Source organism: Silene latifolia, chromosome 8, assembly GCF_048544455.1.
Source record: "Silene latifolia isolate original U9 population chromosome 8, ASM4854445v1, whole genome shotgun sequence".
Lineage (NCBI taxonomy): Eukaryota > Viridiplantae > Streptophyta > Magnoliopsida > Caryophyllales > Caryophyllaceae > Silene > Silene latifolia.
Genome location: NC_133533.1, coordinates 3,714,745 through 3,732,119, shown reverse-complemented (window position 1 = coordinate 3,732,119; position 17,375 = coordinate 3,714,745). Strand labels below are relative to the sequence as shown.

Genomic DNA, 17,375 nt, shown 5'->3' with positions numbered 1-17,375 from the left:
GGGTCTCGGCGTGACAACCGCCCCGGGACACATACCCGCGTACTCATATCCAAGGCCCCTCGGCGGTGAGTCAACATGGCCCGCCGGCCTGCCATAGGTCCCTCGGCCGAGGGGTAGATCAGTCTTTCCACCTGCTAGCCACTTGGCCACTTGGCCACTACGTGACAAAAGGTGAAAGCCTATAAATACTCCTCAACCTTCATTGAGGAAAGGATCCCACAACTAAAATCTAAATACACTATTCATCTGGTAATATCTCCCTTATCTCTCTACAATACGTATCTAGCCAAGTAACACAGCTTAATCCTTTAAGTTTACTGACTTGAGCGTCGGAGTGAGTACGCTTGGCACACAGCCAAGCCCTCAGTTCGTTCATTGTTGCAGGAGAGGCCGAGAGGGACGATAGAAGCAAGAAGGGTTCAACTCAAGACATTATTCTACAAGCCACGGGTGGTAACTAATAACTGCTCTGGAAATTACACCCGGAACACATTTATAAATTGTACGGAATTTATTACACATTTTGGGGGAAAAAGATAGTATTTGAATGAATTACATAAAATTTAGAATTTGTAAAGTAATTTCATATGTATATTAATTATATGAAAACTAATGAAAATATTTTAAATATTCTATATAAAAACTATGTTAATTAATAAATTATTTAAATACTTTTAAAATATAAATATTATTTAATGTACAATGAGGATAAATATAAAATGATTTAATGATATATTAATAGGGTTGGATTTCACTTTTTTGTCAAAGTTACAGGGTGTAATTGCTACATATGTAATTTATACCAAAGTTGACAGGTGTGAGTGTTAAGGGTTCACATCTTCTAAACAAGTGGTCAGAGGTTCGATTTCTGACTCTTACGAATAAAAAAGTCAAACTTGAGAGGAGTCAACCCATTAAATTGCCTTCAGTACCCCGAAGGAGATTGTCCCGTCTGTCGGTAGGGGATACTCCTGGTCAACCCAAAAAAAAACATATGTAATTTATGGCGCTTAATCTTACAATTGCATAAAGTTGTGGAGGCTAATCACCACTTTTGCGCACTTTAATATAAGTTCCAGTTCGATTTTGGTCGAATTCATTTTGGTTAGTAACCTTGTTCGGTTTGCGGTCTCCATCTACATCCGCTTTATTAAAATTTCTCCACAATAGATAGGATCATCTTCTTCCTCCTCTCCACTATTAATTACACATTAACATTTAATAAAAGAAAAAAATAATTTGTAAATACCTACATAAGAAATTATGATTGAATAATTGGCACAAGAGTCAATGTTCCACCTCCTTTAATTTTAAAGAAAATGGAGTTCATCCCCCCTTTTAAAAGGATGTTGTATGCATGCTTCAGAATAGAGACGACATTTTCTTATACATAAGAGAGTGTGTTAAAAGGAGGTTACTTTCTCTCTATTGTACATGCTCTCGGTTACTGTCAATCTGTTAGGGCATTCACAATTAGACCTGGCAAACAGGTCAACCGGGTCGGGTTCGGGTCGGGCCAGTTTGGGTCGGATCATTTCGGGTTTCTCAAATTTTCGGGTTAGTTCGGATCGGGTCAGTTCATTTCGGGTTACGGGTCTATCTCGGGTTTGTTGGTCGGGTGTGTTTCGGGTCAAGCGGGTCGGGTTAATTCGGGTCAGGCCATTTTCGGGTCAATGATTAAGAGAAAAGAGGCATTTCAAGTCTATTAGGGTCAATTAAAGTTATATTTGGTCGGGTCATTTTCGGGTTGAGTGGTTTCGGATTGGTCATTTCGGGTCGGGTCGGGTCTGTTACGGGTCCATGAAAGCTCGGGTCATTTTCGGGTCGGGTCGGGTCACTTCGGGCTTCGGGTGTCATTCGGGTTCAGCCATTCGGGTCGATTTCGGGTCTCGGGTCATCCTTTTCGGGTCGGGTCAACCGGGTCGGGTTGATTTTGCCAGGTCTATTCACAATAGACATTTATCAACAAGATTTGTGTACTTTTTAGAGAATTATGTACAAATCCTTCTATTATTCATGCAAATACTTCTAATATATAAATCTCGAAGAAGTTTGTTTATTGTTGATAAAAAGTTTGTTTAAAAAAGTGTTCATAAACTAGTTTAGATCCCGCGCAATGAATACGCGGTATTTATAGAGTTACTAATATAGACCTCGTGTGATATATACACGATATTTATAGAGTGTTACTTTTTAGTGTATTGTTTATCACTTATTTTTCATGTTTCTCCTCAATGTATTTTGATTAGAGAAATAAATAAAAGTTTAAATCGTAAGAAGTAATAAAATGAGTATTTTTTTTTTGTTTATTTACCGAGAAATTAATGATGTTAATTTACAACTATTTACTAATATAACATATTTTTTTAGTTGTAAATTTTTATCATAAAAATTCAATGAATTTTAACAAATATTTACTAATATCATATTTTTTAGCCGCAACTTCTTATCATAAAAAGTCAATAAATTTTTATCAATAAGTTCTTTAAAAAAAGAATTTCCTTATCCTAAAAAAATCGGAGATAAATTTGTGCAGAATGTGAAATATTAAATGTTATAAATATTTAAAAATACAAAGCTCTATTCTAAGAAATATTTTTAGGCGGGAAAAGTTGGAGTTTCGCCTATTCATTTACTCCCTCCATTCAACTCCACTTTGCAGGTTTCTCTTTTGCACACTATTCACAAGCGGACATTCAACTTCAGTTTTCTCTCGATACATAAGTTAAAATATATTCATGTGAGATCTTATTTGATTCGTCTTTAAGAGTACTTTAAAAATATCTAACTTTTATAATTTTTACAAATACGTAGCTAAAGATATTTACCGCGTAAAAGTTGCGTTGGCAAACGTGATAAAGCAAACATGTAAAGTGGAGTTGAATGGAGGGAGTACTAATTCACAAATTCTTATTTGTGACGGAGGGTATCCGTCACAAACAAGAGACGGGTACCATATTGTCTCACAAAAAACCCATAGAGGGTGAGAGAAGGAGCACATGGGGTGGGTGCCCACCTTGTCCCCTCTACCCATTTCCACTCACAAAATACCCGTCGCAAGATCCGACCCGTCACAAGCAAGACTTATTGGTACTAATTAGGGGATTGATATTTGACAAACCTCAAAATGTGTTAATTCATTGTGATTTGTGGAAGTTCTCATAAGTCATGCTAGTGTCAAAAGTCAACACGTTGAGTCGTTGACTTTCTGTACTGAGTAATGCATTATATCATGCTGTCATCCAGCTCATCTATGGTGACCTATCATTTTTAATTATTACGAGTCAGGAATATTTAATTACTCCGTATTATTAATGGAGTATAATGCAAGTCACTAACTCTTCACTATAATCCAAAGTCATCTTTCTTTCTTCTTTATTTATTTATTACGAGTCTTTCTTTATTAAGACTTTGGAGTATTTGTACCGGTCAATATAAATACTATATATAGTTTTGGTAGCTTCAATCAAAAGAATTAAAAAAATGTGCCAAAAGCCAAAGTAAAAATAAAAACTCCATACTAATTTGAATTTGAAATTCTACAAAAGATAACAACATACAGATCATGAATTTAAATTTGATGGCCGACGTCATTTTCAATTAATCCGCGTTCTGTACTAAAGTTTTCAAGTTTTGTTTTAAAGAGTCTTAGTTATACTATAAAGTTTCTGAACTTACACACTTAAATAAAAAAAAAAAAAACTTTAGAAAAGCTCCAAAAATTACATATAAACTCTCGGATAAATATATAGTGGTTATAATGTTGTACAATGTTTATTATACAACTGGAAGTATAGTAATATATCGTATTTCCTTTTATCATTACGTCTATGCTGTCAATATTATTATGGGCAAATACATTTCAACGATCAATGGACTTTTCTTCAAATTACCAACGGATCATGTTTTCATCTAGTCCAACTACTAGTACACCACATATGGCCCAACAATGCATCATCCCTTACTCACTCTTGAGCCCATTAAAATTTAAAGTAGCGACAATTATTAGGAAGCGGGATGAGGTCGGGTGTATGTAGCCTTATCCGAATCCATTATCTGCACGACAACATTCAAAGCTTATACTCGTAAATGATGACTATCATTTGCAGTGAATTTTCCAAACCACAATAAATGCATTGCTGATGTTAGCTGATAAAGGTCACGAGATGCGGTGCTCATGACCTGAGCCGGAGTATTTACAATCATGTAAATTTAGAAAATAGAAAGGTGTGTGTAAAATTTTTTGTTGGTGTCAAATGAGGCAAAGGCGTCAAGGCCAGTAAAACTCGTGACCTATTATCCACAATTCCACATATCTCTGTCTTAACTATTAGGCTAAATTAGGCGTGAGAATCGAAACCGGACAAAAACAAAAGAAATCGAAAGAATAGGGACAAGATAAGAAAATCACGAGCCATATATATTAGTGTCATGATGATTTTACTATTTTATGATCCAAAATTTTATGTAAAGGGGCTTAAAGTTGTCTACTGAAAAACCTCAAAACTAATTTTGGAATAGTAGATGTTCCACTCTGAGAGGAAGTAACTATAGATTCCACTACTATTTTTTTTTTCACTATTGTTAGACAAGTTTTCAAATCAATTAATTAATAGTTAAATATATTAAGGCAATAACAATAATAACAAGTGATTATGGGTTTATATTCTTAATCTTGCAAATGAGAAATTCAAATTTGATGAAAGGAGATAATACCAGCTACCGTCCGTTCATAGGAATCATAGCTATTGGTAGGAACTAGGAAATACCCTTGGTCATCACAAAAAAAAAAAAAAAAAAAACATTGCTCTATTGAAGTATTGAACCATTGAATACTTGGTACATTTAAGATTATTTTTCAATGTTTACTATCAGTTTAGTAAATATATTAGTATACAAACATGTTTATGATTATACTAAAACTGTATCAGATCACGTTTCATCAACTTCAGTATTATAGGTTTAACCACAACACTTTGATTTGATCAAGGACCACAAACAAGATAATAATTCTCCAACCGTGCTACCCAAAAAGATCAACATTCTTCCAGCAGTTTGACCAAAAATGATCAAAAACTCAAGAGAAGGGACAACGGTCAACATGATTAAGCTCTTGTGCATAAGAATGATTAGCAAAGTACAGGCAACACAAGTGGAGATAGCAATGGCTGGAGCAATTGATTTTGTCGTGACATATAAACCCGTCATAAATGTCACAATTGTTGCATGAAGTGAAGTTTGTAGTAAAAACACGCTTATGTCTAAGAGTGATATTGAATTGGCTTTGTTAGCCGTTGTCATGATCCATAGGAGACAAAAGAGAACCATCATTGACGAGCACATTGCCACCACGTCAGCAACTAGGAACACCTGAAACATCGCCTTTCGTAGGAAGAACGGGGTTCCATTACTGCTGTCTAAACCGCCAGGTACAGCAAATGCTGCGGTGAAAGTGATGGTGGCTAATAAAGCTGCTATTACACCTATTGTGTTTGTATATGCTTCAATCTTTGTAGTTGGGACGCCGTACTTACTTCGATATCCAGATAGTAAATTTCCGGTATAGAATAGGTTTTTCTCAAACTAGACATCCACAAAAATCATAATATTAATACTCAAACGGAAATTGAAAAAAAAAAATTCTTAATTGTAGAATTTCTTATGTTTTACCCTCTTAGACAAAGAATATATTCACAATTCCTTATTTAATTCCTAATTATTCATTCATCTCTCCTATCACCAAAACCCAGCCAACTCACAATTCATATTTTATTCCCCTCCTAAAATCTTGTCCCACAACAAATTGGAACAAAATGGAGAATAGGAGGGAGTACATTATTTACTCAGTACCAAGTTTATGGTCCACTTAAATTTTTATGTGATATTTTAAAACCTTATAACCATTTTTTTTTGTTATTAAGTTAATTACCCCTTTGTAACGCACGAGCATCCAAACTAGCTAGTACTTTAATATATCATCCTTGCAAGAAAAAGATTGAAAATGTGCAATGTGAAGTTGAATGAAGTGAATAATAAATACTTAAAATTAGCAGTTACCTCGTGAGGAAGATGCTCAGCTGAGCCAATCAAATTATAACACGAAATTCCGTCATTGTTTTCTTCAGACAAAAGGTAATGATATCTGGATTCCGTCAATCGATATACAGTTGAGCATCTATCAAGAAAAAACTGGGCAAAATCAAAGTGTCGATTCTTAATAGCAAGATGTAGAGGTGTATTCCCATCGTTGTCCTTGTTTTTAATTAGCCTCCTATCATCATCAGTCGTCAACTCAGAGGTGAGATCTAATAAAGGATTTTCTTCAGCAGGTTGAGATACAAACAAATGCCAAAATGTCCTTCCTTTAAAATCAGCAATTTGTTTGCAGTCAGGAAATCCCGCAGTGAGAAATTTATTCGCGAGGATATTACGTTTTTGAACCGCGACGAGTAGCGGGGTAAGACCATCTTCGTCTTGCATATAAGGTAGCTCATCATTTACGTTCACCAGGTACTTCATTAATTTATCTTGCTCAATATCGTTAAATCGACCTAAGATTCCATAATAATTTCCACAAGTTAGTAGGCTACATTGTCGTAATAATTCACTCTTTGACCAGCCTTACTTTACACACCAATAGACCCACACAGGTGATTGATTATTCAATTTAATTCCCAGAGAAAATGCACTACCGTAATGATTGGAAATAAGATGAAGAGGATTCTGATTGCGGTTAATGGTGTAGTGAGCCACCTCCTCATCCATCTCCAGCAACGTGAAGTGGCATGTCTCCTTTGGCGTTCTTCAGTCTCCATGGTCGCAAGTGGATCCCATCTTCTCCCTCCTTCTGAAAATACTTGCAGATAATATTCAGTATTTGTATTTGATCTATTGCTTCTGAAAAAGATTCTCCGTCCACAATGAGATGAACAAGAGAATCGCCATCACGGTCTTGTTGACTGATGAGTGACGGAAGCATTTGTATTGCTTCTCCGACCAACTCTTCAGCTTCACCAATCTTTTCAGTACTATTATTTTTATTAAATATATATTTCAATAATAAATGAAGGATGTTGCCTCCCTTGGAAGTGTGCGAACCCAAGAAAGTAATTCCTAAGGAGACCAGTTTTTCGTTAAGGAATGCTACATTTCCTTGTAATGCAGCTTCACACTCTTCTTTTGTCAGTTTTCGCTTGTGTTGCACCGCTGTCTCTGTAATTCTCATCTACAAATAATTGTGAATAAAACCAAAGTTAAATTATTAGTTACTAAATTGATATGATCTCAATTGAATTTAATCAATTAAAATGATTCTTAAATTAGTGATAAAAGTGAAGGGCTAGCAATAACCTAAAATAGACATTATTATTGCCTCATAAAGAGGTAAGCAGCTGGTCAAAGAGTTTGCTCTATCCACAAAAAATAGAGATTGAACCCCTAATCTCATAAATTATGGCTAAAAAATGAGGTGAACAACCACACACCAAACCCATCAGGTTGCCTTGTTTGGTAACTAGGAATTGAAATTAAGTTCTTGAATTTAACGGGTTGTTTGGTTACGCACTAAACAATGCAGGAACTTAAATTCATGTGAATTGCAAAATGGGTATGTTGTTTGGTTACCCCATTTCACATGAATTGGAAGTTCCCATGAATTCCAATTCCTCCATAATGGAGGAAGTTGCTTACCTAGGCCCCCCTAGGTAAGTTAGAATGCCTACATCAATTGCACTTCCTTCATGGCAACCAAACAATTTTTTGCAATTCACATGAATTCCAAATTCACGTGTTTTATGACTTCTTAGGCAATACAAATTCCTATATGCAACCAAACGACCCATAAGTGTGTGGGAAACTTAACCACCTGAGAATTGAATTGAGCCACTTTTTTGTAATCTTATTTTTTCACATGTTTTAATGTTAGGGTGCAAACCCTTATCCAATATCAATAAAATAAAGATGGAAGATTATTTTTATAAGTGTCTACAAAATATAATAGTACGAGACCTTTTGGAAAGGAGCCCAAGAGTAAATCCGTGAGGGCTTGACCCAAAGGGGACAATATCGTACTATTATGGATTGTGGACATAGGTGTAGCAGAGGCCAAACACGAGATATTCACACTTCCGCACAACAATTGGTATTAGAGCTAGAGTTCTGATTTAGGAACTGTTTCCGCTGTAATTGGCTTTTAGGCGTTAATTTGGGTTTGTTGACTTATGGGTGGAAGCGAATATTTTGAAAGTTGACATGTTTTTGGGTTTGTTGACATATGGGTGGAAGCGAATATTTTGAAAGTTGACATGTTTTTGTTTTTGGTGAGTTTGTGTAAGGATGGTAGTGTTGACGGTAACGTGGAGTTTACTACTCTAGAGGTCAAGCTAATGGATCCTCAAGACAAGCTTACATCTGAATCTGTGCCTCAGAGAGGTGATTTGAGTTCCAGGTAGAGCTATTTGGGTGCTTGAAAAAGAGTCGTTGGGATCTCGTAAGGGTCATCTGTAAACTTCGACGGGAGTTTATTCTGTGGAGCTTTTGGGTTGGACTTGTTAGTCTAACAATTTGCATCTTTGATGGAGGTGATTTGTGCTCGCATAGAATGCTGTTTTTGGTTTTGACTTAGGTATTTGTTGCCTTGGTGTAGGCATGTTGGTGGCTTTCACGACACTCTTTTGTACCAGGTGAAACATCTATTTTGTTGATGGCGTTTGTGTCCTATGGGCAGTTTGGTACGACAGTACATTTGTCCATGAAGTTTGGTGGGGATTTTGTTTTGGAATCTACTGTGTGTTGTTTTGGTACACTGTTTAATCATTAGTGACATTTGATATCTCATATATTTGTGTTGACGTTTGGTAGCTTTTGTCCTCTTCGGAGTGTTGCTACGTTTGGTCTTCCTGTTGTTATGAAGATATGTTAGTATTTAGTACATTTGGTAGTCGCAGCTTGCTACATTGGGTACTTTGTTTATTTGGTCACGTTTGTTGCATATTTGGTTCGTTTGTCTGTTTTGTGGGTTGTGTTGAAGTCAGAGTGGAGACTACCGGGGCAGGTAGTGACTTTAGAAGCGATCCTGTTGAAGCTGATTTGGGTTCGTATTCTTCTTGGTTTAGTTTGTGTTTGTATAATTCAAGTTAAGGTGGAGAATGTTAGGAATTTGTGCCTTGAATTTGTGTCGAATACGAATTAAGTAAAGGCAAGAAGGTGGAAATAAGCTAAGGATGAAAAGACAAAGAAATGACCCGTAAGACTTGCGAGTCGCATGGTTATATGTTGTCCATGACCGACTTTCGTGAGTGAGTATGGAGTATGGGTATGGCTCACTTTGCTATAAGTGAGTTTGTGGAAAGTGAGTGGGTCTCATGCACTTTCCTAGCTTTGTTTAGTCTTTGAGTTAGTTTTCTAATACGGGTTGTTTAGGAAATTAATTATTTAATTTCCTAATTGTCTATGTTTCCTAATTAGTCTAGATCTCTTATTTAGGGTGAAATAAATTTATATAAAGACCCATATACTAGTCTAGGTTAATTAAGGAGGTGGAGATAATATTTGTGAGCAAAATCTTATGAGAGTCGATTTGAGAGGTTCTCTCTTGAGAGGAAGCTTCAGTTTATTCCAGGCTTAAGAAGATTGCCGTTCTTATGTTTTTGGAGATCGAAAGAGTCTGTTCGGATCTTGTTGGCCTCAAGATCATTTGTCTTTCATCTCGTTTGGGTAGTCTCTTTTTTTCTCTTTGAGACTACTATATTTGTTGGTATAATAGGGTATATTTTTGGCTCTTAATAGCGCGTGTATACCGGTCTACTTTTGTACTATTATCTCCACAACAGTGAATTTTGCTCTCCTTCAGGATGGACGTAGTTATTTTACTGGTGAACCACGTATATCTCTGTTTGACTTCATTTGTTATTAGCTATATTTTGTTCTTATTGCTCTAATCAACTAACTATTGGGTAACGAGACGCCTTCTTTACAACAATTGGTATCAGAGTTCAAGGTTACACTAGAATTGTTGATCAGGTGGACCCTTATCAGATTGTGTGCCACAAGTTTAGTGGGTCCTTTCCAGGTTGGATGCCAGAGACCGTATGTGTTCTAGGACTTCTGAAGTGGCGGACCCGGTCCAGGGTATATTGGATTAAGAGGATGTTCAATATGCATGCGTAGCAAATTCCCAAGAAGGGCACATGGAAATGCAGACTCAGGAGCATGTGGGGGGCACTCACTTGACCAGGCGGTGACATGTGGTGCAAGACATGGCTCATGGTAGCATGATGTGTCGGGTAAGGGGAGGTTATAAAAACTTGTGATGTTTCGGGTGTCTAAAAAGTTGGGGCTATAGAGTGGGGGAGTTATTCGTAGAGGTCAAGACCTCAAAGATGATGGTCCATGGTTTGAAGGGAGGATTGTTAGGGTGCAAACCCTTATTCCACATCAGTAGAATAAAGATTGAAAATTATCTTTATAAGTGTCTACAAAATATAATAGTACGAGGCCTTTTAGGAAGGAGCCCAAGAGTAAATCCGTGAGGTCTTGACCCAAAGTGGACAATATCGTAATATTATGGGTTGTGGACACAGGTGCAGCAGAGGCCCAACACGAGATATTCACGTTTCCGCATAACATTTAATTTTTGGGATATTATATGTGGTAACCCATGTTTTTTTTTATTTCCTACATGGTAACCTCATTTTCACCAAAAAAACGTCTTTGATTGGTCATAACTCACAACCATGAGTTCCTAAAGAGATGATTTTTTTCCAAAAAAAAATGTGCTTTCGGAACACGCTACAAAGAGGTACGGTCGGTCAAAGTTTAAGTTTGACTGGCTCTAATTCTTGCCACGAGTTCAGAAACTGAAATATTTTTTTTTCCAGATCAAAGATCTCGTAAAGTCGGTCAATTTGAAATAAATATTGCCGCTTTCAGAAGTTTTGATCGTGAGTTATGGCCAGTCAAAGACGTTTTTGTTAAAAACGCGGTTAACATGTAGAAAAAAAAACGAGGTTACTACCTAAAACTAGGTCCAAAAGGAGCCTACGGCCCGTACCACAGGTGTGGTGCCCGTGACCACACGTGTGAGATAGTAGAGCCCCTTTTGTTAATACACATTTAGTAGTCCTAACATAATTGATCATTTATAAACTATATCACTCCAGCTTATTTTACCAATGTGAGATAAAAAAAGTTTTTTTGAAGCAACACTTTCAACAAACTGAACGTGAGTAATGAATTAACCAAAATCCAACAATAATTACCTCTTCAAGTTGTCGAACCAAAGAGCCGGCTGAAACGCCAGACTTATTCTTCATATCAAGGTGCGGGGAAGAATTTAAAAGGACTCGAACCATGATAGCGTCTTTATTGGTAGCAGCAAGGTGCAATGGTGTATCACCTTGATGATCCTTAATATTTCGAAGAGCATATACTTGTGGTATTTGCAGTAATTCTAAGCCTTGCTCGTAACTTACCACCTGATGCTTCGTCAGAAGGTGCAACACAGTGTGATCGGTCCTTTCTTCTTGAACCTCAGCAGCCTCAGGGCAGCTAGCCAACATGGCTTTAATGACCGGAATGCAATAAGCAGGATGAAGTGATGTGGCTCGATGAAGCGGAGTTGATCCATCCGTATCTCTCCAGCATGCTACTGAACTCTCTCGTTTCAGCAACAGTTCGATAATAGGATGTATTTCCTCTCCAGATTGATGCACCTTTTTGCTCGAACTTATAGCTTGCGTTTCGGGTGTTTGAGATTCATTATCTGGATTTCAAACATTTACTCATGTTAGAACATAATCTGTTAGAATATAAAATCGATCATGAGACTTCAACCATCAGCTTAAAGATAAGATTTTGGTTGAGATAGTTTTTACATGGTATTAGAGCTAGTGCGACCAAAAGGTCACGGTTCGAATCTCACCCCTCAATTCTAAAGTGGAATATTAGGGTGTGATTATCAATAAGACTATCCCAAGTCTTAAGACTCTGACACATCAGCTTTCTACTAACTTTTATTATTTCTTTATTGTTCAGACTTAGCTCAAACTTTATACATTATCCGTTAGACTCATCCCAGACTCTTCTTTTCCACTTTACTCATTTTTTTCACAAAAAAGAAAGGACACATGTGATTCACTCATTGATTAGTTTTCCTTTAAGGTGGGGTCAAGACTCACCCAAAGTTTTAAGTTGAGTCTTGAATTTCCAAGACTCAACTTAAGACTTTGTCAAAATTAGGGTAGATTATTGGTCGTCTTGAGTGAGTCTTGTCTTAAGACTTGCCAAAATTTTGTCTCAAGACTACAAATAATCTTACTCTTAGCACCATGTATGAGGAGCATGTAGTTACATCCACACTTCAAGTTTAGTGAGCATTCGTGTGAGGGAGCGTGTTAGAATATAAAACTGATCATAGGACTCCAACCATCTGTTTAAGGAGCTTAAACTTTTGATTGAGATGATTTCTTACATAATCCATCTACTTGTATGACTTGCATGAGAATCCTCAATTTACTTGAAACGGTCCGTTTTTCTTAAGACCATTACTTTTGGTCTGAAATAAGACGGGTAACATGTCATCATTTTACAATAAAATGTTGTTATTTTTTGATAACATGTTACCATTATTGTTCACATCATTTTCAGGGTAAAAAATGACACTTCTAGTCATAAGATTTTGTGAATTAATTGGTTACATTTTCGTAAAAAATGGCAACATTTTATCCGTCTGACAAATAAGACCAAAAATGTCCGTCTGAAACAAGAATTTGTGTACTTGAAATCACTTGAATTTTTAATGGATTTTCTCATTTGTACTCAACTTTTCATTTTTTCATTAATATCCCTATTTTTTTAAAATTTTTTGTAAAGACCCTAATATTTTTTTGTAAGCGTTTGACAAATAGCTTATTGAACCAAATAATCTATCTGAAATGAAATGCTACCTAGAGTAGCATTTGAGATTTTAGGTCCTGATTTTTTTTGATATTCCGTTTTTGCCCTTTAAATATATACTATTAAATAATTATCATATCCTTTTATGTCTGATGGGGCATATTCTGCACCGCTGACCAAGTCAACATATTGAGCAAGGTCAAAGATATCCACAGCAAAGTCAACGACTTAGACAGCCTAGCCGATGAAGCCCATCTACTGTCACTGGTCTCGGCCGGCAACTAGCCACCGGGACACATATCCGCGTACTCACATCCAAGACCCTCGGCCGGCCGGCCATAGGTCCATCGGCCGAGGGCGAATCTGTCTTTCCACCTGCTAGCCACTTGGCCACTTGGCCACTACGTGACAAAAGGTGAAAGTCTATAAATACTCCTCAACCTTCATTGAGGAAAGGATCCACATTTTAACCTAAGAATCACTATTCATCTGGTAATATCTTCCTTATCTCTCTACAATACATACACTAAGCCAAGCAACAACTTACCTCTCTAAGTTTACTGACTTGGGCGTCGGAGTGAGTACGCTCGGCCAAAGCCGAGCCCTCAGTTTGTTCATCGTTTCAGGAGACCGCAAGGAGGATTCAAGCAAAGACGTCATTCTACAAGCCACGGGTGGTAACAATACTTGCTCTGGAATTACACCCGGAACAATGTCATTTAATCAAAATCAGTTACCTTTTCAGTTAGTTTGCCAAACATTTTTTTATATAATCAGTTACCTTATCAGTTCCTAATTTTCAGCTACCTCATTCGTTACCTTTTCAGGTTTTAGTTAACTTTTCAGGTTTCAGTTACCTTTTCAGTTAGTTTAGTTTTATCAAACATAGCCTTAGTTTTAGAAGTTTAGCCCTTCTTTTGGAAACTAGGGTCGACCATGCTATCCCGGACTCGGCCGCCTATGACCCGTGTATGGACCCGACTTGCCTAACCCGTGCATGGACCCGACCCGAATGCCCTATATCCGGGCCGGTTCCGGGTCCCCCAAAGCCAAGCGCGGACCATCCCAACCGGACCCGACCTAAAACCCGCCTCACGGGTCGCATTTGACGCGACCCAGCCTGGCCCACCCTCAATCTCAGGTCGATTTCAAGCCTGCTAAGCCAAACCCAACCCGTTTCCTGCCCTAGCCTGGACCCGACCGACCCGCACTGATTGCCACCCCTAGCACATACAAAGGCAAACCATAAGGGTACTCCGGGAATTTTCCCGAAAATTTAACGCCTAAATTCGAAACCAAATGACCTGTAAAATAAAAGAATTACATACTTTCTCCATCCCAGTCAATGGTCGTCCTTTGATTTTAGAATAAAGACTAAGGAAAGAGGTAGAGTTAATTATAAAATGACAAATGGATCAAATTGAGTGGGAAAGATTTACTCATCAAATGCAATCCTAAAATAGAAAGGCACAATTACAACAATTAACTGAGCATAAAATCTCATTATAGATGGCACATATCCGTCTATAACTAAAGACGGGTCAAATACAATATCACATCTCTAATAGGACAAACAACAAGTAGGATGACGGGGGCAGAAAATGTCACCATTTACAAGCTATTTGACCCGTCTTTAGTTATAGACGAATATCCATCTATAGCAAGACTAACTATTAACCCAGACACCTTAAAATGTAAAATGACAACAAATGACCTGAACGGAGGTAGTATAATTTCGGATGTGTATCGATTGATCACCAAATTAAATGAACAATTGGTCTCCCTTGTGACGGGTCACCATTTGTGGCGGATATTTTGTGAGTTAAAATGGTAACAAAATGGGTTAGTGAAGAAAGGGGACCACATAAATAGTGTTGCAGAGAGAGAAAAAGTGGATACTTTGTGAGGTAAAATGGTATCCGTCACTCCAAAGTGACGGATAGTGTTGGTCACAAATGAGATTTTGTGTTAAATGAAAACGAATAAACGATGCAAACTAGGCAAAAGGTGAATGAATAAATTACCAAAATTATGATATTGAATAGCGAGATGTAGAAGAGTCTCCTTAGAACGATTAACCACGCGAGCAACATAATCATCCTTGTCAATCAAATACATTGCTACCGACGCGTTTCCGTAGATAAGCGCAACATGAGCCGGCGTGTTGCCATCTGAGTTCACCATCCTCCACGGTACCACCCGGTCACTATCTTTACATTGCGTCGAATAATACTCGTAAAGTTGGACGATGAGGGGTTCATACCTGACCTGGGACGCAATGTGGAAAGGGTTGTTCCCGTGGCGGTTCTGGTCGCATAAAAGCGACTCACAAGTTGGCGTACTAGGGAAACTATTAAGAGCAGCTTTAATGAAATCGAGTTGCTGGTGTTGAGCTGCTATGTGAATAATATTGTTGTTTTCGTTCGTTTTTTTTAGCAAATGCTCCTGATTTTTGTTACGGAATATGTTTAAGTCGCCGTTGACTGCTGCATTATAAACCTCCGTCTCCATTAGATTAGACATTGCCTTTTTCTTGTATATTATTGATCAAAGTCTAATCGTACCTCTCTCGTTCTTGTAAAGGGATACTATATATTTTAAATCGGGTTAGTTGGGAATAGGTTTTATTGCAATTGACCCGTCTCGACCGAGGCAAACCTAGAAATAAAATTTTGGGGTAATGAATTTTTTTTGATGTTGTTTTATACTTATGTTATGGTGCATATTTAAAAAATTTCGGGTAGCAAAAGTCGATAATCTTTAACCATTTTCTTGGAATTTGGGGGTAGCGAGTGCTACCCTTTGCAGCTTTGCTACTATGTAAATTCCCCCCGGCCCCGAGGAACTTCACCCGACCCTATATAACCTGAAAATTGTGTGAACTGAAACCGGCCTGACCCGATAAACGACAACGACCTTATTTTTTCCAACCCGAAATGAACCGACTCGGCTCGACCTTACCCGTGACCTGATATTTTCTCAACCCGATAATGAACTAGCTTAATAATGGTTAAAATAAAATAAAATTGACATTTATCCTAATTATTTTCACTTAATACTACAATCAATACACTTATCCATTGTTTTAACATAAAATTACCATTTAAAAATAAATATATAAGATATAAGATAAAATATATGCTGATAACCTGACCCGACACTGATCTACTAATAACCCAAGAATGACCCGACATGAACCGAACCGACCGAACGCGTCACTGACTCGACATAACCCACTTTATTAAAAAAATTATATGGAGAGGATCATCATCTTCCTCCTCCCTACTATTAATTATACATTAACATTTAATAAACGAAAAAAAATAATTTGTAAATACCTACATAAAAAATTGTGATTGGATAATTGACACAAAGGTTAATATTCCACACTTCCATTTCCTCTAATTTTATAGGAAATGGAGTTCATTCCTTCTAAGAGGATATTATATACATGTTTCGCGATAGAGTGAACTTTTTTTAGATAAGAGAGAGGGTTAAGAGGAGACTACGTCATCTCTATTGTACATGCTATCCTTACGGTCAATCTGTCATACTAGAGTGAAAAGTCAACACGTTGACTTTCTGCAATAAGTAATGCATTATATCACGCTGTCATCCAGCTCATCTATGGTGACCGATCATTTTTAATTATTACTCCTCCGTCTAAAATCGGCCAATTGTCGATTGTTTCATTTCGTTTTAGTGAAAAGCCAGGAATGAGAAAAAGGCCAATAACTAAATGACAAGTGGAACAAATTGAATGAGAATGATCAAATTACCCATCAAGTTCATTCTTAAAATAGAAAGGACAACAAATGACTGAGACACCCCAAAATGGAAAAGGACAACAAATGACCGGAACAGAGGGAGTACAAGTTAGGAATATTTAATTACTCCGTATTTATTAATGGAGTATAATGCAAGTCACTAGCTCTTCACTATAATCCAAAGTCATCTTTCTTTCTTCTTTATTTATTACGAGTCTTTCTTTATTAAGACTTTGGAGTATTTGTACTGGTCAATATAAATACTATATTTAGTTTTGGTAGCTTCAATCAAAAGAATTAAAAAATGTGCCAAAATCCAAAGTAAAAATAAAAACTCCATACTAATTTGAATTTCAAATTCTACAAAAGATAACAACATACAGATCATGAATTCAAATTTGATGGCCGACGTCATTTTCAATTAATCCGCGTTCTGTACTAAAGTTTTTAAGTTTTTTTTAAAGAGTCTGAGTTATACTATAAAGTTTCTGAACTTACACACTTAAATATAAAAAAAATAAACTTTAGAAAAACTCAGAAAATTACATATAAACTCCCGGATAAATATATAGTGGTTATAGTGTTGTACAATGTTTATTATACAACTGGAAGTATAGTAATATATCGTATTTCCTTTTGAGCGTATATGCTGTCAATATTATTATGGGCATATACATTTCAACGATCAATGGACTCTCTTCAAATTACCAACGG

The 17,375-nt window shown here is 36.9% G+C and overlaps 2 protein-coding genes across 2 annotated transcripts; both read right to left on the bottom strand.

The window, feature by feature from the left end:
• Positions 1-4,903: 4,903 nt before the first annotated feature.
• LOC141593997 (uncharacterized) lies at positions 4,904-7,242 on the bottom strand. The gene is made up of 3 exons (XM_074414214.1): positions 6,693-7,242; positions 6,058-6,551; positions 4,904-5,583 (listed from the first exon to the last, which is right to left on the bottom strand). Exons 1-3 carry the CDS (start codon positions 6,763-6,765, stop codon positions 4,963-4,965), a joined length of 1,188 nt encoding a protein of 395 aa, XP_074270315.1. The 5' UTR covers positions 6,766-7,242; the 3' UTR covers positions 4,904-4,962.
• Positions 7,243-11,207: 3,965 nt separating this feature from the next.
• On the bottom strand, positions 11,208-15,417 carry LOC141597555 (uncharacterized). The gene is made up of 2 exons (XM_074418024.1): positions 14,919-15,417; positions 11,208-11,761 (listed from the first exon to the last, which is right to left on the bottom strand). Exons 1-2 carry the CDS (start codon positions 15,415-15,417, stop codon positions 11,208-11,210), a joined length of 1,053 nt encoding a protein of 350 aa, XP_074274125.1.
• Positions 15,418-17,375: the final 1,958 nt, after the last annotated feature.

Bases quoted from the DNA above. Each gene is read 5' to 3' on its own strand.
- LOC141593997 (XM_074414214.1), bottom strand. From the start codon at position 6,765: ATGGATGAGGAGGTGGCTCACTACACCATTAACCGCAATCAGAATCCT. The intron at 6,552-6,692 runs GTAGTGCATTTT...ATGGAATCTTAG, and splicing joins TCTTATTTCCAATCATTACG to GTCGATTTAACGATATTGAG. The intron at 5,584-6,057 runs GTAACTGCTAAT...GTGGATGTCTAG, and splicing joins CTGAGCATCTTCCTCACGAG to TTTGAGAAAAACCTATTCTA.
- LOC141597555 (XM_074418024.1), bottom strand. From the start codon at position 15,417: ATGTCTAATCTAATGGAGACGGAGGTTTATAATGCAGCAGTCAACGGC. The intron at 11,762-14,918 runs GTAATTTATTCA...TTTGAAATCCAG, and splicing joins TATTCAATATCATAATTTTG to ATAATGAATCTCAAACACCC.